Source organism: Pezoporus wallicus, unplaced genomic scaffold, assembly GCF_028554395.1.
Source record: "Pezoporus wallicus isolate ANWC-B61680 ecotype Strahan unplaced genomic scaffold, APGP_CSIRO_Pwel_v1 contig_5552, whole genome shotgun sequence".
Taxonomy (NCBI): domain Eukaryota; kingdom Metazoa; phylum Chordata; class Aves; order Psittaciformes; family Psittacidae; genus Pezoporus; species Pezoporus wallicus.
Window position 1 is genome coordinate 5170866 of NW_026640754.1, and position 27101 is coordinate 5197966.

General features: G+C 40.0%; 2 protein-coding genes across 6 annotated transcripts in view; one reads left to right on the forward strand and one right to left on the reverse strand.

Moving 5' to 3' along the window:
- WWC2 (WW and C2 domain containing 2) overlaps positions 1-15958 on the reverse strand; it is a 100164-nt gene extending 84206 nt beyond the window's left edge. Inside the window, exon 1 of one of the 4 annotated variants that reach the window (XM_057420277.1) lies at positions 15469-15948. In XM_057420277.1, coding sequence (XP_057276260.1) covers positions 15469-15599 — 131 coding nt within the window. In that variant the 5' untranslated portion in view covers positions 15600-15948. Of the gene's footprint in view, positions 1-15468 lie in introns of all 4 variants that reach the window. The other 3 variants (XM_057420276.1, XM_057420280.1, XM_057420279.1) reach the window with 3 other exon arrangements.
- Positions 15959-16638: 680 nt separating this feature from the next.
- Positions 16639-27101, forward strand: part of DCTD (dCMP deaminase) — a 60618-nt gene continuing 50155 nt past the window's right edge. The window contains exon 1 of one of the 2 annotated variants that reach the window (XM_057420284.1): positions 16639-16781. The gene's annotated coding sequence lies outside the window, so the exon portion shown is untranslated. Of the gene's footprint in view, positions 16811-27101 lie in introns of both variants that reach the window. The other variant, XM_057420286.1, reaches the window with a different exon arrangement.

Here is a 27101-nt window from a genome sequence, read left to right on the forward strand (position 1 = left end):
GTGGAGCGATGCTCTTGTGATACTTACTTTAGGCAAAAAGACTTTGTCAGAAGAGCAAAGCGTGACAGAATATAGCTTTTCATTCACTAGTGCAGAATAAGATAGGGGTCAGAGGAACCACTCAGCTGAGATACTGAAACATCCCAACCCTAACCTTCATATGCGTTTCCTTCTGTCTCAGCTTCCTCCAGCTGCTATATGCCTCAGAAAAAACAAACAAACAAAAAAACAACAAAACCAAAAAACCCCAAAAAACAACCCAAACTGAAGGGAGAAAGCAATTTCCAAAGGCAGAGATAGCCCAAAACACCACTTAGGACCTTCTGAACTCAGATATTTTGGGATCTGCAAAAGAAGGCCTGGCTAAGCATGTCTGGGGACTAAAGGCAGAACTAACACAAACTATACAGAGCAAATCATGCTCTTCCTGCCAGTTGCCTACAATCCTAGTTGTGTTGTTTAGCTACCAACAAGCTAAAAACATACTGTGGACTTTAGGGCAGTGAAAAATGTTGCATTCTCCTGCTGTCATCACCCTTACTGACCTGTTACTTATCCCATGCTATTCATACAGATGGAGTGATACATTTGAACAGGCTAAGACCCACTCTTTCCATCTTCTGCTTATTCACTCAGGCTGTTTTTTGAATGAAAAGAGAAAAGATCGAATGCTAGGAACAGAGGGCACACAGGACATGCCAACTGAAGCAGGGAACTTCTCAGCCGGGAACTGAGAAGGTAAAAATCCTCAGCTCAGGTAAAAACCTGAGAGGAATTTATGGAGATTACAGATAGTCTTTGATTGGTTAAATATTTCTAGGGATCTGCACACCTCTCAAGGCTATCTAGAGGACAACTACATTTCACAGGAATTTCTACAGCATTGGTTCTTTCCATTCATCTGTCCACTTTTTTCCCCCCAGAGGTTTTTCAAAATGTGTATTTTCAAAACAAACTTAGATTTTCCTCCTGCCTTGGGTTACGGCAGTTCAGGAAACAGGCCTGGGATGTCAGGTACCTCTTCCGCCTCATTCACTCAGGGAAGACGGCTTTTCAATAGCACGGAGTCATTCTGAGCCAGGAAAGGGGCTGGAATCTGATTCTTTCACATTCCAGACCAGTACACCAACTAACAAGCAATAAAATCTTCCCAGTTTTTTACACTCCAAAAAGGGCCTCTGCCAAAAATTTTTCAACAAAGCAGAAGAATGGAACACTTTATACAGATTTACCAAAACTGCAACTTCTGGAAAAAAGCTGTTTATTCAAATATTTCAACCAACTTCAACTGTCACTTTGTCTTATGATATTCATTTTCTCTTTTTTCTTCTGCCCGTCTTGTTAGTGACAGTTCAATGAAACACCCACCTGTGGAAAAACATGGAACACACTACTACTAAACTGATATTTTCAGTAAAGTATTAAAGCTGTGTTACTTTTTTATACCACTCTTATGGATGTCACTTGGAGCCTTCCTAATAACAAATGTATCTCTTGTAAATTAAACAGTTGAGTCCATCAACAGCTATTAGTATAATAGTTATTCATTACATAATTTACAACTTCTAGTGGAAGAAAAATGCAAAATAAACAGCTACATAATTTTTAGAAGCATCTCTGTATATCTTAGCTTGAAATGGCACACTTGTTTTTTAAGCAAGAAAAAAAATAAGATTGAATTACTATGCTTCCCAAAATTGCGAGAAACTAAAAACAAACCATGCAGTACAAAGACGATTAGAAAATGCTAGGATCATCAAGAACCCCATGTAATTTAAAGGCATCTTCAAGATAGCCCCCAATCAAACCAAATATGCAGCCAGCAGGCCAATTCTTTCAAGTATTCATCCACAGGTAGTAATTTAAAAAACAATCACAGTGGTGAATAACAGCTGTTATGAAGTACAGCAAGGTGCCATTCAGGAGAGTTGTTTTCAATCATCCATCTCTGAAAGTGCCTTCTGGAACAAACTTTAAAATGTTGTCCCTTCCAAAGTCACATCCAATGGAACAGAAAAAAATCATCACTAGATGCTTCTAGCTTTAGATCATTTTATAGACACTATTGAACTGGACAGTGATTGAGTTACTGTCAATGTACTGCAAAACACCATGAGTAACCTCCCACTACCCTCATGATTCCCATTCCAGTACAGCACATTTTAGTCTCCTTGTCCTGCAGCTAATTGATCATAATCCAATTTTTTCCATTAAAGGCATAGGTGTTTGGGATTAAGGACTTCATGTCAGGGTGTAGTAACGAGTTCTTTCCTTATATTTAAACAGATTACATCAACATATTACTTCCCTGAAACTAGTCTTTTTCCAAAATATAATGCTTAGTTAATTTGGTGATTTAACCCTGATGAAGCCCCGTTTACCCACATATGCCTGGTAAGTAATGAAGGAAAGGCCAGTTATAAAATCTTGAAATATTTGCATTTAGTAATAGCAGGCCAGTCTTACACAGAAAACATTTTTTTCCTTAAATAAATAAAATGCACATAATAACGTACGTGAGAAGGAACCTCTGCAGGCTTTCTAGTCCAATATCCCGCCCAATGCAAGACAGCTCTGAAATCAAACCAGGTTATTCCAAGTCATGCCCACAACCACCCAGGGAAACCTGCTCTAGTGCTTGCCTAAAAATCCCAGTCTATGCCGACATTTTTTTATTTTTGGTTCAGTAAATCACTGCAATTCCATTTTCAGTGATAGAGGTTGTATATTAGCCCCTCAGTTTCAACACAATGAACAGTATAAATTCTACCTATGGTTTCTACTTAAAAAAAAAAAAAAAAAAAATCATCAGTTGCCTATTGTCACTTTCCCATACTTCAACATCTGCACAGAAGACCAAAGTCAGTCTTCATTCGGTATGCATTCTGTACCTAATTCATCCTTACTCTACACCACCCAGAGACTGTGCTTTCACAAGATGAGGTCTTTAGTACCAAAGCTAGTTTAATAAAGATGATCCATCTTTTCAAAATAAATAATGATAAAATTTAAAAGAAGGGAGCTACATTCACTTTTCACCTATGCAGCAGTACTAAAGCTTTTAATATTTTGGTATGATCTTTAACAGGATTTTTTTTCATCTTTACTCTTGCTTCTTTTAAGCCTTTTTACTCTGGTTTGCAGCTCAGTTGTACAAACAGCTGTGTAGTTCAACCAAAGGCTGTAATCAAAGTATCCCATCAGAACATCACCATCATCAAGGTTATAAGAAATCTTTCATGATATCTGAATGTTAACTGTGTTCATCATCAGTGCAACATCATCTTTAAACATCACAACACGTCTTAAACAGATGTGTACTAGCTACACCTAAGGAAAAAGATGGCATTCAGATAAAGTTCTAATACTGACCATTTTAAAAACCCTTTCAAATAATATATTACAAAATAGCTATTTATGACAGCTTATTCCCAAAAGATCTGCTAGAAACCTACTACCTCAATGAGCATGACAGTACTGCCACAGGGAGGGCCCTCTGATAAGTACTGTCACTCCTCAACACCAGACAACTGCAGTGAGTGTTTCACAAGACTTTCAGACATCTGGCTGAAGCCATTTAACTATATAGTACATCTGCCAAATTTAGAATCTATACTCTTTATGCATTTTTAAAATACTAGCCACATTAGGCACTACACCTCTGACCAGAAAGAAGATACTGTACAACTTTTGGCAAAACCTGGCTGACAGAAGAAGGTCATGAAATATCAAGTATTGGAGGTTCTAAAGATTTTTAAATACAAAACCCTTAACTGTCCTACATTTGTCCTCAAAGCTTATTTTCTTGCCAAAATCTTGCCTGGAAAAATAAAGTTTTGATTGCTTCCATGTATGCTGAGCAAATGGGACAGCCAGGTCCTGACTGCAAACCAGCAACCTGCCACAGCATGGAAGTTCATGGCTCATTTAGATCATTGTACACCATGCTAGCAAGTGAGGCAGAACAACTAGACAAGCAAACAAGAAAATAAGCAAGAACCAAAAAGCCTAATCCATATCACCCTAATAATTTGTTTTGCTATAAGCCACTACACCACTAGACTATAGTCTCATTAATTCACCTAAAAACAGCAGTGTAACCAATTAACAATTCCATAGCAAACCTCAAGCTTTACTTCACTAAAGCCTTTCTCTCAAAGAGCAGATATAAAAAGAGAGCCTAGGGATTATAAATAACAGAGGAAAAACAGAAAAGAGCACGCAAGTTCAGAAACTTGAACAAATAATCTGTTTACAGTGTAAATTCCTGTGTATAAAGACTTACTCTAGTAGTAAACCACTGACCATGCTAGCCTGACTAAAAGGCTTATGGTGTTTGTGTGCTTTGCTGCATCCCATAATTTCTCTAGTCATTTGAATGCTATTTCAGGAATGTTCTGGAGAGGTCTCAGATGATTATTCACATCCATAGCATTCTACTATTCACCAGAATGATCGTAAATGTTTTAACAGTTCATTTCAGGCATTGCAATACTCACAACATGACCGAAAGATATCTTTACTTCTTGTCAGATTACTGTCTTGAGTTGCTTCCTCTTACATACAAACATTTACCACTCAATGCTTCAGCAAAATATATTTTAAATATTTAATATTTCCATTCAAAATTATCTTTTTTTATACTGTAACCCAACTAAAGCCTCAGCCTGCCACCTCAGCAAAACAAAGCTGGCAACTGCAAAAGAATGTGTGAAATATGAAAAACTTTGGCAAATCATCTACTGTCCAGGAACATTAAGATACTGAAATGAAGAAAAAAAGACCTCAATTTCTGGGGCTTTTCTACAGGTCTACATTCTAATCCAGTAAATCAAAAGGAATGCTGTTATTTACTTCAGAAGGGTGAAATTCAAGTCAGATCCTCAGAGATTACATCAATCTGAGCAGTATCTTGTTTTCTCTATTACACTCCAGCTCCATGGACATCCCAGTTTTGGTTCTGGCAGTTTGTCACTGCTCATTCTGGAATTTAGTACTGAAAAGTTTTGTGCCTTAAACTCATACTGTAGCTTATTTTCCAAATCTCTCCAAGAGAAGTCCATAGCACTTCAAACTAGAATTGCTCACCACTGTTCAATTCCACCAAAACTAAAAAGAAGGCGTTAAGTGCAAGTCTTTGCACTTCACATTAAAAGCCTCAAGCAACACAAATGCAATATACCATTTAGGTCCAATCCTGCAGACAAGAATACTGGAAATGTGATCAAAATCAAGGCAATGCCTCAGAAAAACCACAATTACACATAAAGGTCATTATTATATATTGCAAGGTCATACTTCAAAATTTATCACAAATTACAAGATGGCATAATGTGTTAAGATAGCATTGACAGAATGAGCTGAAAAGAACTTTATTTTTGGCAAGATGTGAATATATGTTGTATAGGTCTTGGGAATATGGGAGTCAAAAGGAAAGTAGGCTTAGGTACAACTGGGAATATATCCCAAGCGCACACAAAAAGCACAATTAAATCCCATACAGTCCTTATGGCAGAACCACAATCTAAATTCCATCGAAGTTTTAAGAAACTAAGAAGTAATATGTTTGTGTGTTTCTACCCAGATATCACTTCTGAAGAAAATAAGCTACTAAGCTTCCAAACTTCTGAAAGCTAGTGAGTTTCACACAGGATGCTTGCTGTGTCTCTTTAAAAATAACAAACAATTTAAATTGTATTATTCGGTGCTGTACCAAGAAACTATGTATACAAAGATACCTCACAAATGGGTATTCACAGTGTAACTCAAGATAACCAAAATGTTTCAAGATTTAAACCAAACCCCAATTAACAACACACATTTGACAAGAGAAGTACACTTGAGTGTTGGATGATACACAGAACAGAAATGTCACTTAGCTCACAAGGAAACTTTGTATCACATTAACTTTAGACAAAAATACCAAAGATTAAATATAGGTTAAAGTACCTTTATAAACAACAGTAGCCTCAGACTATTTCACAAAGTCCATTACATGTCCCACTTTTCCCACAGCCCTCCCAAAAGCAAGATAAAAACAACATTCAAATGTACCCTGCCTAGTTCAGCTCCCAGCTACCCCAGCCTTCCTGAACTATAAACCTTTCTCCATCAGAGCTGCTCTCCACTGAATCCTTGTGGAATGGAAGCCAACCAGCACCCCCTGGTTGGGCTTTGCAGTGGTCAGGCTACAATGAGGACAGCAGCTTGCACCTCGATGTCCTACAATAACCAGAATGGCTCATGAACATGAATCAAATAACAGGGTGGGACTACGATCATTTACTAATAAAAGCACTTTAAAAATCTAGTTCATAAATCTGAATTACATATTTTTCTCTGATGCCCAGTAACTGTTTATTAATCAAAAAGTTCCGCAGGGGGTTTATTTCTAAGAAGAATTAAGAATTTTCATAGAGACATTTCATTAACACCAGTGAAGAGGCCGAAACTTGTAAGTCTACATAAATATTTTTAGCATAATCAAGGAAATCTGAATTAAGAATGAAGGGACTAGGCTTTGAATAAAAGTATTCTTTCTCAATCAGATCATCAGGCCACGAGACAGGCATATCTGGACTAGACTACAGTTTAACAATTGACGGTATTAAACAAAGGAAAAAACCCACCCTACTGTTTCCTCATCAAGAACAAATAAATGCCTTTCCCTGACAATTTTCTGCAGTCCATCACAGACAACGAGCAAGGTTAAAATGCCCACTTTTTCAGTTGAAGGGGGCTACACCTTCTCTTCTGGAAGTATTAAAAAAACAGGTAGCAAATCACACCAATGACCAGAAGTGTCCCAGAGATTGACAAGCAGAAGCAATCAGAACTGTTTCTCCACAGTATGATCCCAATAAAAATGCTGCCATGCAGCTATACGACAGAGGACACCTGTGCTTTGGTCAAATCCTGTTACTTGACAAGATGTTACTAAGACATATGCCACACTAAGATCATGCGTTGGGCATACTTACTGCCATATGGCACGATGTGCTCATACACAATCTGCAGAATATCAAAAATTCATCTGCCTCATGATAAAAATACCCGCACCTTTGTCAGACATTCCCAGCTCTATAGGGGAAGTAAGCTCTTAAGAGCAACGGGGCAGGCATTGAATCACAGTAAGAATTCTTCACAGGTCAGATCTGTAGGCAGTAAGATATGCTTATCTGGACAAGACTCCAGTTTAGCACTTAAATGTACTTTAAAAAGAAACAACAGGCTTGTAAAGTACTGTTCCTTCATTAACAACACAAGAAAGCTGCCAATAGTGTGCTAGCACAATTTAGTTAAAATACAGACTCTTCTAGATCTTTTTCTCCAAAAGTAAAAAAAGTTTGGTATTTCTAGACACTTAAAGCCTGACTGTTAGAATAAACAGGATATTATGGAAGGCATCCCAGTATGGTTGTCCTTTTTGTTTTTCAAATAAAGATCGAAGTTTGAGTTAATGAACTGAGAAAAAGTATAAACATACCAAAGCTGGTTCAACATACAGTATTGTATAGCACAAAGCAAGAGTATGCAGAAATTTGAATTTGCTGTCCTAAAACAATACGTCTTTACATACCCAAACAAACAAGTACTTCAAACACAGTATGTATCAGGGTTGATGAGATAAAATTGCCTTTCTTCAAGTACTAACAGTATCCAAGTTCAAAGGATAGCATCTAATCTTGTTCTATGAGACGCAAATGATTGTTTCAGTTGACAGAATATATTCATACACTGACAGTCTGTAGACCAGAAGTCCTAACCAACAACAAAAAAAAAACAAACAACAAACCCCTAAACAAAACAAATGAGCCTTAAATAGAAGTACAAACAAGGGGGGTGGGGGGGTGGGGGGGTGGAGTGAAGGGGAAAGCGAGAAATCTCTCCCCCGAGAAGCAGTTTCATTAACCTTTTAAAAATGAGGGCCAGAGATTGACTTAATAGCGCAGGAACTTCACCATCACTAACGGTTTTGCAAATAAAGTCGCTGTGAAGAGCAGTAGTATTCAGCAACACTCAAAATGTGCTACTTAAAAAGACCCAAACCCTACATACACAAAGCAAAACTCTACTAAATACTAAATCAACACAAAAGGGAAAACATAACTACTGTATCACTCCCTCTTTCAGCCACTAACAGCTTCTTTCAAATGAAGGACAAGTCTGTTTGTCCATACAGATGACTCTCTCAAATACATGAAGACAAATGGTTCCAGCTTGCTTCACACAATAAAATACTCAAAGTATTGAATTATGCCATCATTCTGGTGAGACACTTTGCAGCAGAGTCTAAACTGTGTTTTAGAAACAGTTAAGGAAAAAAAGCTGCACCAAAGTCAAGGAATTTCTGATCTACTTTCATAGATGGCAGAAATTAGCTACTCATAAGCATATTGTCAACAGCAGCACATTACCGGAAAACAGGATCTAATTCTGCAACTGTGCAAAGATAAAATTTCTCTGGAACAAGAGCTTCACAGTAACAAACATTTTAAAAGTCAGTAAAATGTCTGTAACACCATAAAGGTTTCCTGCTGACAGAAAACATGTTTAGCATCAAGATGGCTGGAACAGCTGTACCGCTGGTTCACTGCAATGCAAAGGTGAACAAAAAGACACACGCAAGAAAATAATGGAGAAAGCCAACAAAAGAAATGAACATCTAGCATGCCAGTTCCACGGTAGCTAGGATTGAGCTGCATCTTGATTTCTACACCATCACTCTCCCTTTTGCTCCCACCTCTGGACTTGCCTCCTGCCTCACACCAGCACTAGCATCCACTCAGTGAGACAAGCAGATTCTGATGGAGAACAACCCTAAAAACAACTTAGCCAAATCACCCCCTGGGTTCAGTTTACTATTTGGTGGCAGAGAGGCACAGGTAAACAGAACCATGACAGTCAAGACCCAGTAGCTGTGTTACCCCTCTGCAAAACTTTTCCACTTTCTTGCAGGTTGCTGTAGGTGCTGAATTCACACTACCCAGAATAACAGTTGTGGAATCTTGGCATTGTTTCTATTTGTGCCTTTCTGAAAAGGTGTCACCATGGAAATATTACTGTATATTTATCCATTTTCAATCTTTTCCACTACTTCCATGAGTATTCTTCTAGTTTATAGTCATCTGTGTGATATAAAAATTTGAACTCTCAAATACCTGTAATATTTTTCTAGGCTACAAATTAAAAAGCAGCAAGAAAACCAAACCGAAACCTATTTCACAAATTCAACTTGTCTCTAGATGTTACAAATATTAGTAAGTGGAAGTAGAGAAATTCTCTTATTCTAATAACACTAATAACATTCAAATCACAACATTATAAGAGATGAACACAGTTATTTAACTGGAGAAAAAGAAGAATTACTAATGTAATCTGTACAGATCTCTGAAGTTATAAATAACTTGTCCTATTTGATCTATATGTTGACCCTTACCTGTAAAAATTATAACTTTGTTCATAGCCATTGCTTCAAAGTAAAGAAAGTTCCCTTCTCTGAAAATATACGATAGTTCTGAAGTATTCCTTCATTTAACCATACTATGGTAGGACAACATTTCTAGCAAACAGCTTGGCTTCATTCATTTGAGAAAAGGTCTATTTTCTTTCATGTGTAAAACTTCTTATGAAGGCTTATGTTATGCATGACAACTACAATAATACTACCTTGTAAGTCAAGATAGGTTTTAGCCAAAGAAGCTCCAGTAGACAAGTACTACAGACATAGGCCTGAATAAATTACAGTCTAGATCACTAGCTCCACTTTATATACCATGTCACAGTCCTTGGCTTTAACCAGTTGTACATACTTTGCACACATAAGCAAATACTTTCTAGCATTTCCTGACTTAACTTCACATGGTCTGAGATGAAAGACACAGTGCAGTCCTATCACTCCCAGAAAAATAAAGAAGTGTTATCTCAGTTATCATAGCCATTTTCACTAATGCTAAAATCAACAACACATAGCCCTAAGCCAATGACAGACTGGTTAAAAATCCCGTCACTATGTATTTTAACATCAATCTATTTTACACGATCACTATGTATTTTAACACTGTCTGATGCTATCACAGCTATATTAGCACTGTAATATTAGCATTCTACTTTACACTGGATAAACAAATGGTGTCAGAAGTTCAGACACAGCTAGTTTCTCATTGCAAGTTCAGTACTTGCATCACGGGTTTTATTTTGAATAAATATACATCAATTAAGTAAAAGCAGTTCCCAACCTGTCACTGAAGCCAGAATGAGATACCAGACAGTTTCACAGGGAATATGCACATTCCTGAGCAGACAAGGAGATGGGAACAAATTATGTGGAATTCGGATAAAAAATAGGAAATGATACCACAGGATGAAATAAGGCAGGAAAAGATATTTGGAGGGAGTGGGGGAGGGGAAATCATTGTCCTATCTCCCTACAGGATTATTTCAAGTTACACACCTTGGAGTGGCATCAAGTGATCCTCCTCTGACTTTCCAAAATAGTTAGGTGACTATTCCTTATTAGGGTTAGAATTTCACAAGGTATGTTGAGGCAATCAGTTAGCAGATTCAAGCCACCAAAAATATAAAAGCCCCACTCCCTCCTCAGCTATCAGCAAACAACGGAGATGCAAGGGACAACAGAAGAGGTATGAGAAAAGGAAACTTTCAGTGATGGTTTACCATTAAATTAATTCTTAGCAAGCAGCAGCCTAAAGAAGGGATTTATCAGGTAGTTGCTCTAGTTGTACCTTAAATCGGCTATGGTAAGATTTGCACTTAAAACAAAATTAAGATCCATCCTTTTCAAAATATAAGGCCTAACATGTCAATTTATCATCATTCTTCTTCAAAGGACAGACTAACCATACTCCTGTGTCTTGCTTCATTCCCTCCACCCAGCAGAAGTTTAAACATTTCAGAATTTTTTCCTATTTTAGCTGCAATCACCACTTTCACACAAAACTGTACTTGCCTCAGACACCAGACACTTCAGATAGTAAAAGTTATAGTACTCATCTATCACAACACAGCTTACTTTCATGAAAAAAAGAAAAAAGAAAGAGATCCAAATGTGTTTTCCAGTCTCTGATGACCTCCCATCATGCTATTTCCTTTTCTGCTTGCCTCTTATTTACTACCTTTAACGTTTACCAGAACAGTATCTTATGTGCCTCCTGTTTGTTCGAGTCTCCACTGTGACTGGAGGTTCTACCATGCACCCCTGAGCTAGTGTAATGCCCAGGAAAGAGGCATGATGAAAGTCCCCCGCTCAAGTAACTTCAACCTCAGTTATCTTCCCTCCTCACAGCCTCTGCTGTTCACGGGACAAGAGAAAGCAAGTTCCAGCAAAAATGGAAAGAACAAAGTGCCCTTCTTTTCTAAGGGAAAAGTACAATGCAAGGTTTAATTGCTGAAACCTAACAAACATTCTAATTCAGAGAAATCTTGCAGAAGTTACATAATTCTGAGATAAAAATTGTAGTATTTTCACTTCTCCCAACAAATGAAAACAGCAAAGGAAACTGCATTCCCTCTCCACACTGCCACAAAGACTCTCACAACCTCTTAACTTGTGAAGCTCTCTAGTTTCTGCACATCTGATGTTTCTCAAGCACCTTCTCAGTTATATTGTTAGCAAGTACTCTAGAAACATTCTAGTAAAAGTACACTACGAACTATTTCAAATGTACAAATATATTTTGAACATATTTTTCTCCTCATGAGAAGTGAAAAGCGGCAGAAGGATAGTTTTGTTTTCATAGCAGCTCACTCCTTACCACTCCTACAGGAGTGCCAAGAAACATTAAATAAAGATCACTTGCAGCTTCAGAATTTGAGATGTGGAACTCATTTTAGGCAAGCTATAGAAACAAAAGATACCTGGTTTGAGTCAGTGGTGATTAACAGTGGAGCATGGACAATTTACTATTTAGAAAGCAAGATATGAGAAGTCCTGCATTCCTGGTGACAAAGCCTAAATGTCATCCAACTGCTGAAGATATGAGGATACTGACATTTCTATCTCCTATTCCATTTCTCCTTGGTGCTCCACACCAAGAAATAAAATGAACAGAGGCCTACTTATGTGTTGAGTAACTGAAAAAGAAAAAAAACAAAACAAACCAAACTCAGCCTTCCTTTTCACATTTCTGCCTCTACCCCAAGCCCTCTTAAATGTCTATCAAGAAGAAAACCCAAAACACATCAACACCCTACTGTAACTCAGTATCGCAGGAACTTGAGAGAGTTCCAAGGGGACTTCAAAGAAGTATGAATTCCCCTAACCCTTTCTCACCTTTTCATCTGGCTCATCCTCTTCAGTGTCTCTATAACTTTGTTAAGCAGTAGCAGAATATAATTTATATTTTGGGCTATTACTCTTCTTACAATAAATCAGTTTCAGAAGTACTGTCAAGATCAGCAAGTTCTCAGTTTGCCATATCTTGGAGGAGTCATAAACAAAGAAATAACACCTATATATAGCAAGTGAAAATGTTACAACCACCCCACATATCTTGCCTTTATGTTTCTCTTTCTCACACTTGGCATCTTAAAAAGCACCCTCTCTTTTGTGCCACCAGTCTTCAAAACAAATCAACACAGTACCCTAAGTGTTTGGAGAGAAAAATCATTATTGAATAGTGAGAAACATTAAAAACCCCTGTGGTTCCACAACACTCCTAAAACACAACAAGCCACACGTCACTCTTGCCCTTACAACTGTGAGATTCTCTACTGTCAATAGGATTACTCAGATAAATGAAGTGGGCAAATCTGAAAACTGAGCCCCAGGCTTGAAGCTGATGTGAGGTTTTTTTCACAGCTGTACCCAAGGCTATCATTACATTACAGACCTTCACCAGATAAGCAGTAACAAATACATGTACTATGAGAAAACTAAAAAGAGAAAAAGCATCACTATAGTTAAAAAAAACAACCAAACAAAACAAAAACAGCATAGACTTTTCCAAGAAGCTTTGAAATTTGGCATTTTCAACTGTCAGCTTATTTCTAGACATTAATATTTTAAACCAGTAACAAATAAGTTCCTAATTGTGCTTAAATACTGCTGGCAACCCACAGACATATGGCTGTTTCTCACAGCACTAGTCTTCAGTATTTGTACGTAATCAGCTAGGGTTTGCAGTGTAACAATAGCATAAGGAATACTGCCCATACAAACTTACCTATTCTATACTTGCTTTACCAATGACAGATTTTATAAGCCCATGTACTCTAATATTCCACAAGTACATTAGGAAAAAATTATGACATCCATCAATTAAAATAGTTGAAAAAAAAAAAAAAGTCCTGAAATTATTATCCAACAAAAGAATGTGCTTTCAGTATTTCTGTAGAATCCATTATGTTCATTTTGATGATTTAAGTAAGTTTTAAAAACATCATGAATCCAGATTTTATTGTATTGACAAACTTGGAAAATCACTTTTCAGTTTTTCTGACAGCAAGCCCTAACTGCATACTGTATGGTTTCTGAACATACATTCTCTAAATTCCTACAAGATACAATGGAATCTAGAGCAAAGTCATCCCAGGACTTTCATGTATTTCTTACTCACTTTTCTAAACCAGGTCACCGATATAAATATACTGTAAATATGGATATTGTAAATACAAATACTGTAAGCTACACATAAAATGGGCCTGTCAGCCTCTCTTCTGTGCAGGTAACTCAGCTTCACAGTCAAGCTATGTACACTAAAGCATGGATTCTCCTAGGCACCTAGGGCAAAATCCCTCTGTTTGTCTTGCATGACTGACACAGGTTAACAATTATTTCAAACACGACTCTTTCTGAAAAAGGTCTTTACTTCCTTAGTTCTCTTACACATTATTTAAAGTCTGGGGGCTTGATTTCTCTTTCACCTTTAATCAAGATATTAATGAAACAATATTTATCCTATAGGATGGCAAACATGCAAGTGTTACTCAGCTGTCTATTCTGTTAATTAGTGAAAACTCAAATTTTACCACCAAATGTGCATAGTGTTGAACTTTTTGAAGACTATAAAATGCGTAGAAACAAGATTTTAAATTAGTGAAATTTTGCGGTGATATAATGAATATTATACCATCTTGTATTCTGCTTTGCAAACACATTAAAAGTCTAAAACTAAACAAAACTTCAAATCTGCTATATCTAGAGACAGTAAACAGAAATTATTGTTTAGTTTAAAAAACCCAACAAAACTCAATCACCTGAGAAAGCCAGGTGTAATAAATAAGTGTCCTGTACACTTTATCACCTCATTAATATTTATAAGTTGTTTAACATGTTTTCAAGTATGAAAGAATTTACGTATTAAGTTTGCCATTACTGGAATTTGCTGTTAGAGCAACTAGGACAGAGAAGTAGGCCCAACACAGCGTATGATAGTTGTCAAAACCTTCCTTCTAACTTACAGCCAGCAAGCTTCATTGCAGCTACCTTTTCTAATTTCACCAGAGAAATATAAACCAAGGCCTTCATTTATAATTCAGTGCAGCTTGTTCCATAAATTTATAATGCCTATAAAAGTTTTTGAAAGTTAGACCGCACTGTTTTGAATAGCAACGTTGCATTTCATAACACACACAAATTTTTGGGGTGTAATTACTCTTCAGGACCACTTTGGGCAAAACAGACGTTTTACGGTAGGTATGCTTGGCATCTATCATCCAGCTTTTAAAACAGCCACTGAAGCCTACCCTAATAGCCAGGATCACTGCCCAGCGGTAAGACCTGCCGTGGAGCCTCCTGGGCGAGCAGCCTTTGAGCCGGTACCACACCTCGCTCACCGACGCACTTTTCAAAGGAGATTTGCCGATTTACAGCGTTCAGACCTGCAAAGGGCAGCAAACACCCCAGGCTGCGGCTGGCGGGGGGATGAGAGGGTTTGGGCTTGCTGAGGCCTAGCGAGCACACGAGGCCTCCCGCAGCACTAGCTCCTTCTCCGCCAGCAGCACACACCTCTCCGGACGGCCGGGACAGGACGGCCACAGGGCAGGCGGGCCCCGTGGCGGGGGGGGGGACCAGGGAGGGACAGGCGTCCGGGATGCTTCGCCGGCCAGGAGGGAGGCGGCCCCGCTCCTCGACGCCCGGGGGAGAGGGATGGCGAAGAGCCAGTGCCTCGGGTTTGGGATGGACTAGCAAACTTCAGTACCTGTCGGGAACACCACAAACCCAGCGACCCCCGTCGCCTCCGGCAAGAGTTCTACGGGTGTCCGTCCCCCCCACAAACAACTTACACAGCGGTCTTAACAACAGACTGTACTGATGCCGACGGGAAGAGGGCCACGGCTGCATGCAGGGACTTCTGCTCGCCCCCCGTCCCGACAGGGGAACCCTCCGGCGAACCCCACACTCCCCAACCCGTCCCGCCGCGGCAGAGCTGCCTCAACGGGGAGGGCCCTGGCAGCGCTGCGCTGAGCCCGTTCCGGGCCTCACCACGTCCCTGCCCGCGGACCCACCTGTCCCGGGGGTCGATCCAGCTGGTCTGCTTAGTGTTGTGGTCGATGTAGAAGACTTTGCCGTCGTAATCCCTCGCCTCCTCCCAGCCATCGGGTAAGGGGAGCTGCCCATTCCCAGCTTTCCTAGGCATGGTCGGGCGGCGGGGCTAGCTGCTCCATAGGGACAGAAAGAAAGACGGGAAGCGGGAAAAGCCCCCACCCGAGCCGGGTGGACGGGGAAGGGGCCGGGAGTCTGCGGGGCACGCAGCGGGCCGCTCGCGGAAGCCCAGGAAAGCCCTCCTCCGCGGCCGGGTCTCAGTCCACCATGCCGGGGCTGCCGCCTTGCCCGCGCCGAGGCAGCCCGGGTCAGGGTTGCCGGCGGAGCACAGCTGCCGTCTGGGCGCTGGGAGCCCGGCTGAGCCCCAGGCGGCTGCGGCCGCCGCTCATTAGCATGAGATTAGCATCCATCTCATCTGCATGCACATTCCTCCCGCCGCATTCCTCAGGGTTAACCCTGCCGGCGCTGCCCGCCGCCGCGCTGGACAGGCCCCAGTCGTGGCTTCGGGCCGAAAAGCGTCCCGCGGGCGAGCGCGTAGGGGAGACCGGAGGACAACGGGCAGGGGAAGGGGGGAGAGGTGGCAGAGGGTGCCCTTCTGCTTCCAAACAAGCTGTGCCCGTGGCGCGCAGGAGCTGATGCCGCTTGGGGATAGGAAGCGAACACCTGAGGGGGCAGCCTCCGACGGCCCGCGCCCTCAGCTTAAGCAGCCTGCTGGGAAAGCGGCGCGGAAGGGCTGGGGTGAAGGAAGGAGCGACCCGGGGTGAGAGCTGCTGGCCGGCCCCCCGGCCAGCCCTTTGCGGACCTGCTGCTGTGATCCGCATCAGGTGGTGCAGGCGGCTTGGGCTGCGGGGAAGGTGCCCTGGAAAAAGGCAGTTTGCCACTGCCTGCCTGCCTTCAGTCGAGGAGGTATCGAGAGTCCTTTCCCTTCCCTTCCCTTCAGGTCCCACTCACCTCGCTTCACATCCTCATCAGCTGTCGCTACGCTCCAGTAAGGCTGGAAAGTACCTAAAAGGACCCTGACATTTGAAATAGCAGAATTCAAAATTTATATAAAAAGACATTTTTTTTTTTTTTAACTCTGGAAGCAAGTAAACTTACAGATTTTATTTAATTATTTACTTTTTAACAGACGCACCAGCGGTGAACGTGCATACATCATTTGTGGCCTGAACTGTTCTGGCCTAAAAAGCAGGTAGCTAAGTCGCATGAGATACAGGAACGAGGAGTGAATTACTGGGCGTTTATCTCATCTTTGCTACAAGAGAAGCTACTCCAGGTTGGTTACCATGGTTTAGCTGATAGAAGGTAATTTAATGAGTTCTATTAATTTGCATGTGTATCTGATTTCCAAGATTTGGCACCAGAAGTAGAGCACCTATGAGGGAATATGACTTTGGTTTAGTGCCTAGGAATCTGAGGTAACCCAAATTTTAGTCCCTATTTATTTCTTTTCACTTAAAGTTACTGGTTTAAAGTAACAAAATCTTCCTGGGAGAGGAAGCCTGGGACCCAGAGCTGTTATTTTTCTTTATTTATTTATTTTAATCTGTTTATCTACTCCATTCTAGCTGTCTTTAGCATTCAGCTCAGAGTTACTTTTCTTAGACAATTTACCCTTATTACTAGACTTGTTTAATGCACAGCAAGTTTTTGTATTGCCCATATTTGACAGGCATTGTAGTGAGTAATTTACAGGTGTCTAAGTCCCTCTGTTGGATCTGCTCCTAAATAGAAAAAATTGCCAGCAAGATATGATTTTAATTCAGTTATTTTCACAGTCTGGTAGAACTAAGATCTTTATTATTTTTGTCACTTTACTTAATCTGTAACATTGTCTCTACAAATAGCTCATATACCTCCCCAAAATACCTGTATGTTGAGCTCCAGACTATGTTGAAGATTTTATTTTCACATCTGTTGTTTTCAGGGAGTGTGCAGTGAAGCTACATTCATGAAGTAAGGCTCTAGTAGTTAACAGTGGACAAAAAACTGAATTCTCCTAACTTCGGGGTATCTGTAAGAGTTCAGCTGCTTAGGGAAAGCAACAGAGTCATTGCCTATTAAAGTGACAGACTCGTTTATTTTCACTGAGAATATTAAGTTTCAGTGAGGTGGTTGGTTTATAAAGTCCAGTCTTACTTTCCGTCTGTGTAAAAAAAGCACTTTCACTGTGCATTTACATTTTTGTCCTTTTAAATAGTCTTCTGAGTTTTATAAACTGGTTTATAGGTGACATCTTACAGTGCAAAAGTACATGTGGCAGTTGTGGGGCAGGATAAACTGGATTTCCTTTTCCCTTTTTTAGCTCAGTTTGCATTATCAGTAAGACATTTTGTTATATAAGTTGTTAAAAAAACCTATAGAGGATATAGTTACTTCTCTTTGGCATTAACAAGGAGCTTTTATAAATAATACAGCCTTTTTCATCCTAAAAAAGCAGGCCTGTGATACAGCAGCACTCCTATACTCCTATTCTCTAGATAATCCACATAAAAGAAAGCATGAGATTAGAAAATCTGTAATACCAAGACAAAACTGAAAACTCATTTATATCAATGCTTACTCTGAAGCTGATACCTAATTCCTGTTCTGCGTCACCACCAAGGCACCAAAGAATCACATCTTTGATTACTGGTCAGATGAGATCTGCATGGATGGGGATGTGGATCTGATCTATAACCACCTCTACCAGGGTAAAACGCATCAGAAAACATCAATGTTTTCAGTTGCATAAATAAATGGAAATTGCAGTTCTTAATTTTGAAAATAAGTATACTAAGATCATTGTATAATTGTCTAATTTCTATGTATATGCTTGTGCATGCATATACAGATGTGCTTATACTTAAATATAAGCTGTTGCATGGTAAGCATTAGGCTCTCCCTCCCTCCATTTTCCATTGCTTGAGTACTTCACTGTGTTTGTGTTTATAGTTGGGGTCTACAGTCTGGAATGCCAGTTTAGGACTGCTTAGAAATGTCAATAGTGGAAGTCAGGCTGACAAAAAGTAGGTAATATTTGCATAAATAAATGCCAGACCTTTAATATCACCAGTGAGGATATGAGAATATTTAGCTTTTTGAAGGACTGCTGTTGTACAAAAGAGAATCCAATTATCCTATTGCTTTTTGCTCTTCTGCAACTTGGAAAAGAGCACATTTGGTAGAAGATAGTTTCTTCCATTATCCTTCAATATGTTTTCATATGTGTAATATAGGAAAACAGAATAGATGTTCATGATGATTCTTTTTAGCTTAAAATATGCTACAAATTCTAACTAAAAGTAGTTTTTCAAGTATACCTCCCACATCTCAACTGGTAACCTGCCTAGAATGTTTTGCTGACATTGTCAGCTGAAAGCATACCACGGATTGTTTGGCTTAATTGCACAAGACAGCACAGTTCAGAATATGTAAGCATGCTTTATTCAAAGCACAGAAGGGTGCATATGAAGAAGGTGTTCAAAAGCATGGAACAATGTAGCTGTTGCATGACTTAAGTATTTATCAATAAGTATGATAAATAACAAGATATGCTCCATGAAAGGAAGTTGATTGTTCCTCTCTTGCTTTGTATATGCATGTTTAACCAGTCTGGAGAAGTTCATGTTGTAAGTAGTACATAGTTAAAGAATTGAGTTAAAGGGAATTAGAATTGTGACTATTTTATGTCTCTTCTACTTACTGCTGTCAGCTAGAAGAAAAAAAAAAGTCTGTGCAAAAATTCAGAATGCAAGTGTGGAAGTGGCTGAATCCAGAAAAAGGGGCTGCAAAGGCAAATGGTTGTTCCCTGTTGCATAATGAGAACCATACTCATAAGAGTCTGTACTTACCCTATTTCATCTCCTCATACTCTCTGCTTTCATCTTCTTTTATAATAAATTTGTGATCAAAAAAGGCATGTTTGTACCCTGTCCTTCCATAACAAGAGATTCCCTTAACTTGATCCACTAGAGTAGTGTCCCTGAAGAAATTTACAGCTGTTACAGCTCTAACTTGTACTATCTACAAATGGCTCTGAATCAAGAGCCATAGCTGTCTCCTTGAAAATCTACACAGTTCAGTCTCCACTGCTTTCAAACAGAATTTGAGTGCAGAATGAGTTATGAACTATGGTGACAGAATTAATTCCTAAAAACACCTGACAAAAATGTTTGAAAATATATATTGGTTACATTGAGGGTTTTTTTAAGCTCTTAAACCACCAAATACTGGCCACAAGTCTGACTTCCCTCACATATAGCTACTGTAGAACTCTAAAAACAATATTTTCAGCGTTTTATTTATTTATTTAATCACACTGAATTGTATCTGACAGCTATGCTTTCCAAGAAATGAAAGGCACCAAACCCAGGACTCCTTTATGTGGTGAGATTGTTAGTTTTAAAAAGGATTTTAAAAGTTCTGTAAAGAATAACTGTGTACATGCATGAGGGACGAAAGGAGGAGTGCTGCTGCTACTGATGTCTGCTTCTAATGCATGTATACATCTGAGACTAAAAGATCTTCAATGATATTGTTTCTGGTTGAATTTATGATGTAGTTCTAAAGAAGTGATGAAGCCAGATAATGTTTATGCTCATTCAGCTTTTCTTGTTGCTCCAAAGCCTGCTCTTTCCATTTGCATTCAACTGGACAGTTTGCTGCAAACTGGACAGTTTGCTCCTACAAAGACTTCACAGAGTATGAGTGGAAAAGACCTTATCAGGTTCTGCTTCAAATGAATATGTACTCTCTCTTTTTCAGTATTTTGGCCTTATTTTTGCCTTTAGGCATGTACAGGAAAAAGTAATGAGCAATTACACATTTCAAATCCTTGCAGACATAATTCTAATCCTATAAATCTGAAAATAAGTATACAGAACAATTTTAACTGATTGCTAGTCTGATTAAAAGTTTAAGGTGGGTAGAATGGAAATGATGTGGTAAGAATTTTGCCTCAGACATAACTATGGAAATGTGAGTAATGCTTTCGTGGTAAAATCTCAGACTCACCCCAAACCACTCATTAAACTAACTTAGCATTCAATTCTGTTAACTCTGATTCATACTGCTGATATTTCTATGGAAAAAGGAAAAAGAAGATGGAGAATTTTGGTTGTTCCAAAACTGTAGTATTGATGAGGTCCAAATTAGCCTCTGAGGCATATTCCCACAGGATTTCTTGATGAAGTCTTGAAATTGTATGTTTTTTTGGTGTTACATCTTCCACAGAAGCAGTCTTGCTATATTGTTTTTAATATATCTCTGGTACTTGTACACATAGATTTAAGTTGCCTACGTTTCATTGTATCTGTGGAATTGTGATATCTATTGACTGCTGTCTAATGGCTCTGGGGAACCACAAAAGCATGCCTGGTCATCCAAAAGGTTCCCAAGCGCACAGGCCTCTCTTTTGGCCATGAGTAAGACAGAAGTAAGCCAGCAACAGAAGGTTTCTGCTCATTGCCAGGGAGGGAAGAATTGAGAAGTTTCTCAGTAACAGTTGCTTTGTGGGGAACAGCAATTAATTTCTGTAAGTATTAATTTTCTTCATTAAGTGCTATGCAAGTGCACAGGTTTACAGAGCTAATGGTTTTAACTGTCCCTCTCTACTGGTGCAAGGACTAAGTGTTTCCACCACAGTTAGAAGAGAGCATTTAATGTATGCCTGCTGTGTTGTATCCAAGGGGAGCAATGGAATGAAATACAAGCATTTTGGCAATGACATCCTGAAGTATGATTCTTCTCTGTATCATCCACATACTTTCAGAAACAGTGCAGTAAATGAAGTAGACCAAGACTGAGTATTTAACACCTGCATGCCCCAAAAAATAGAAAGATCTCTGCCTGATGGGAGAGGCTTAGAGAACCTTCTAACAAATGAAAAATCTTATTTGAAACACAAAACAAGTACAAACCTGCCAAACTATAATACATTAAAATAGCCTGCTTTTCTCTTTTGCCCACTTTTCACTTCTTCCTTCCACTCAAAAAGTACAGTTTCTTCACATGAATGAAAAGTATTTTGACATCTATCCTGACCAACCACAAAGGAATCTCAGTCCTGTCTTATTGCTAACCGAGGCTAAAAACTATGCTGCAAGCGTAACATCTGAATTTACGCAACTTTATAGCAAAAATGGGGCTGATGCATCATACCAAGATTTAACACTTCCAGAATGCTAGAGATGTTACTGAATTGTATGAATCATCCTATGGCAATTTTTTTTCTAGTCTGGTTATCTGAAACCCAGAAACATAATGTTTGCACTTTTGGGAGGATGATATTATTATGTACACTTTGCAGTGGACATAAAAAAAAGATGTGTTAAGTGACTTGATGGAGTAAAAAAATACCTATGTGAAAAAGGATAGGGTTTAGAACATAGGATGTTTCCAGCTCCTGAGCTGAATCTGTTGAACTGCATTCTGTCACTTTTACTATTTCAAGATGTGGTCTCAGACATACTTGGGGTAAGCTTTCTTATCACAAGGAAAAGATTATAATTCATACAAAAAAAATCCTTTTATTTAGTGTCTCCTTTTGAGGTAAAATGTGTATAAAAGTTATCAATTCCATATGGTCAAGCATATGTTATGAAATGCTTGTGTCCACATATGAGGCACATGACAATATTTCAATAGCTTGCTCCTTTGAATTTCTTGGTGGAGAAACACAACAAAAGTATAAATTGTAGTTAGCTGTACTTCTCTGTTCATAACTGACATACACTAATAAACAACCTGTAACAGCATAAGCAGATGACATTGAACAATAATTCAAAGAAAATAATGCAAAACTAAGCAAAGTCTGCAAAATTTAAGTGTTAAACATAACCCTCAGACAATGAAATGTCAGAATCATTGCTGATGATCAGCTGTTCTGTAATGGTGTGAATGTAAAGCCAAAGGATATACAGTTGGTGCTTATACCAGAGGAATCACAGCATTACAGGATGGTTGAGGTTGGAAGGGACCTCTGGAGGTCATCTTATTCAACCCCTGTGGTTAAGCAGGGCCACCTAGAGATGATTGCCCAGGATCATGTCCAGACATTTTTTAATATTACCAAGGATGGAGACTCCACAACCTCTCAGGGCAACCTTTTCCAGTCCTTGGTCACTCTCACTAAAAAAAGTGATTCAAAAAAGGGCACTTTTCTGGCTCTTGATCAGATTTTTGTCCCCCAGGACTCCCAGTTGGCCTGGAGCATGTACTGGTGCATGAGGTTATTTCTCCCCAGGTGAAGGCCATTGCATTTCTCTTTGTTGAACTTTACAAGATTCCTGTTTGCTCATTTCTCTGCATATTTAAAGAGCACAAAAATGCACGACATAATTCAAACATACCAAAACAAGAAAACTGCTGTGCTGCAAACTGGCTTCTTGAACAGAAGAGGTCCAGAGGTGCCCCACTAGCAAGCAGTCAGGTGCTAAGAATCAGTGCTCCTTTCCCTTTAATCTTGCTAGACAATCAGAATTAGAGACAAACCATCTCAGGACTGTGGTCTCTGCACCCTCCAGTGGTACAGAGTACAACATTCAGAGAAGACCTTGGTTCTTCCATGGAAGCATTAATACATGTTTGTACAACTCGGCATGCCACCGGCAGCAATAAAAGAAGTAAAAGTGTTCTTTTACATAAAGAACTAAAATGGTGTTTCCAAACACCAGCTCAGAAACTCTCTGATTACTTAAGCATTGATACCTTTTTTCCAGAATGTAACAAATGTGAATAAAGTATAGTACTCCGATGTGGCAGCCTGCTTCGCACTCCAGGAACTCAGAAACAATTGGTTTGGGCTTTTTTCCAGATTTCAGAATCAGGCCTGTCATCCCAAGGAAATAAAGTTAGTGTATCTTCAGAATGTAGCAGAATAAGGCTTGGCTGTTCTACAGTTTCCATCCAGGATTCATGGTAATTTTTGATACATCACTGACGGGGCTGGAGGCAGAAAAGCTAGTGTCACCTTTTTCAATGAATGGTGCTGGCTCCTGCTCTTTTCCTGGCCTTCCCCTTCCCGCATCCTTTCTTCTTACATCTGCTCTCTCTGATGCTCTTATTGAGCTGCAGTTGTTGGCTCTGATTTGTGAGGGCTGGAGCTGCAGCAGTGCTAACACTAATGGACCTGGTTTACGCCATGCAGCTGGTGTGTTTCTGTGCTGCTGTTGGTCCTACACCAACCATGCTGCTCCCTTCTCCAGTGCACCTCATACCCATACACCCTGGAACAGTCTTTAGTGGCTTAGACAACTCCATACCTGTTGCTGTGAACAGTCAGCAAAGGACTGCACTGCTGACAGTGACATCTGCTGTTGGAGTCAGCGGCTGGAGTTACCGCTCAAACCATCCCACTCTAGTCAAAGTCAAAACAGGGGTGCCCACAGCTGGGTTGTGCTTGGGAAGGGCTCTGAGCAGAGGGGAATATGCTGCACGTCCTTCAGTGGCCTCAAAACAACACCAATAGCCACATCATCCGCTCCATCCAGTGAGAGCTGGAACAAGCAGCTGGAGGTTGAGAGTCATCATCAACCCTGGAGTTAGTGTGCCTTCTATACTAGTTGCAGGGAAAGAGCCGTTTTCAAGTTACATGTAATATCATTAATTGCAAGTGCCCAGATGGTGTTAAGAGAAAGCAAAGATCTGATTGATTACATGTATATTTGTAAGGTTGTAGGTGGGCTTCATAGATCATGAGCAAGCTAACAAAGCTTTTGTTTTGTTTCAATAGGAGAAGGCACAGAGGTATGTTAGGGCAGTGGAGAAGATGGTAAGGAGCTGCTTATGAAAATGAGTTTTCCTGAATCAAGTAAAAACTTGAAGAATGTTTCAGAAAAAAATTCTCAAAAAGAACATAAAAATTTTCCCTAAGCACATATATGCACAACCCTACTCCTGCCCTTTATCCCGTAAGGCAAGAAAGAAAACTAGTATGTGCTCTTTTTAATGCAGCAGAGGCCTTTCACCAGTCATTTTGTTTAATCTCCCTTCTCAGTATTCCACATCTGTGGAATATATTTCTCCAGCAATCTCATTTTAATAACATATTCTAATCCATTAAACTCACTCTGGTGAGTTTGCAGTGAACCATGACATTTCCAAATCAAAGTAAAATCGAAGGCCTTAAAGCAGACTGCAGAGCTAAAATTCTTTTTCTTATCCCTTCAGTTTATTTACAGAAGATTCATATGTTCAAATATACCAAATCATCATGACAGAATAATTATGATGTCATATTTTTTGAAACAATGTCAAATACTGAACTGATAGACCTGCAGAAACTGTGAAATAGCAAAAAAAAACCAAAGCCAAACAATGATGGATGAAAGACAACCAGTAATGAGCACATCCAAACTTTGTTTTCTCTGCTGCTTTATCTGACAGTTGATACTTTTGCAGCACCAAGTGAAGTCCTGATAATGCAATGATTTAAATCCTTAACATGATCCCCTTTTCCAAATGCCATCCAGCTGAGTACAGGGCAAACAGTCGCAATACCAGAGTATGACAGGGCTTCTTAACCTCTGCAAAGCCTTGCTTTTCCTGACCAACACTGGGATATGGATTGTGACATGGATTGTTACACATGATTTCTGAGATGTGAGATTGTCTCAATGTGTAGCTTAGGCTTACTCATATTTTTGATCTGTGTACCTGTATAAGGAAATTGTTCTGGGACAAATCACAGGAGCAGGCTTTCTGGAAAGCAAGTATGTAGCAGGTAGGAAGAAAACTACATTGCTAAAGCAAGAAAGGATAATGGAATACTAAACCAAATAGAAAAAAGTCATTTTTAGGGTTGCCTTCAAATGATTGCAGGAAATCCAAAGAGCTGAATTTAAGTGTTGACTTCTTGCATCAAGTCAAGCAGGTGATTTTTGCATCCTCTTCAAATATTGGATTTTAATTTTAGCACTTTATACATATGAGAATTAAGCATAGCTAAAGAGACAAACATTTCTATTCTTCACTCGTGTTTTATCAAATGTATTTAAATCTCATCTTGCACAGTGGAAATTGCTATTTCTATTTTGCAAAAGTAAAATAGAAATATTAGAATATGAACAAATAACTGCTTAGTCTCCCCTTTGGTAAGTTTTCACTATAAAGCTCACTTTCCAGTCCCTTAATCATTTGCATTTCTTTTCTGTGACTCCACTTCAGTTAAAGGAGATCTTTCTTCAGTTTGAAATATCAGAAATAGAACTAACTCCCCAGCAACAGTCACACTAATACCAAATACAGGGACATGTGGCATCTAGCCACTTGTGCTATAGTTTCCACAGGTTTCTGGCCATAAATTAGATTAACTCCTTCTGCCACAGCACCTCACTGAGACTTCTGTCTACGGGGGTATGACATAATAGGCATCACAGAAAAATGGTGAGGTGGCTCCTGCGACTGGAGTGTTGGAATGGAAGGTTACAGGCTCTTTAGAAAAAAACAGGCCTGGCAGACAGGGAGGGGGAGTTGCCCTTTATGTTAGGGATAGCCTGGAGAGTATGGAACTCTGTCTGGGGACAGGTGAGCAGTCGACAGAGAGTTTGTGGGTCAGGGTTAAAGGGAGAACAGCGATGGGAGACATTATTGTGGGGATCTGTTACAGACCACCTGATCAAGAGGAATCTGTGGATGAAGCACTCTATAGACAGATAGGAACAGCCTCACGCTCAGGCCCTTGTTCTCATGGGGGACTTCAGCCACTCTGATATCTGTTGGAGCGACGGTATGGCCCGGAACAAGGAATCCAGGAGGTTCCTCGACTGCGCAGAAGACAACTTCCTCCTGCAAGTAATAGAGGAGCCGACAAGGAGAGGTGCCATGCTTGACCTCGGGCTCACCAACAGGTGACGCTCCAGGGCAGCCTTGGTTGCAGCGATCATGAGATGGTCGAGTTCCAGCGAGAAGAGCGTGCCGCAAGCTCAGTGCCCTGGACTTCAAAAGAGCAGACTTCGGCCTCTTCAGGAACCTGCTTAGTAAGGTTCCATGGGATATAGCCCTAGAGGGCAGGGGGGCCCAAGACTGTTGGTTGATATTCAAGGATCACCTACTGGAAGCTCAGGAGTGTTGCATCCCAACTAGAAGGAAGTGCAGCAGGAGGGCCAGGAGACCTCCTTGGATCGATAAGGAGCTGCTGAGGAAACTTCAAAGGAAAAAAGAGGCTTATAAAAGGTGGAACCAAGGACAGGCGGCCTGGGAAGAATACAGAGATGTTGTCTAGGAAGCTAGGGGCCAGGTTAGGAAAGCTAAGGCCCAGTTAGAATTAAACTTGGCTAGGGATGTGAAAGATAACAGGAAGGGATTCTATAGGTATGCAGCAAATAAAAGACAGACTAGGGACAAGGTAGGCCCCCTCTGGAAGCTATCAGGAGAGCTGGCTACACAGGATTTGGAGAAGGCTGAGGTTCCGAATGACTTCTTTGCCTCAGTCTTCACTGGGAAATGCTCTGATCACACCACCCAAGTCTTGTAAGGCAGACTGTGAGAATGAAGACCCTAGGCCCACTGTAGGAGAGGATCTGGTTCGAGACCATCTTAAAAATCTGAACATGCACAAGTCTATGGAACCTGATGAAATCCATCCGCGGGTCCTGAAGGAGCTGGCGAATGAAGT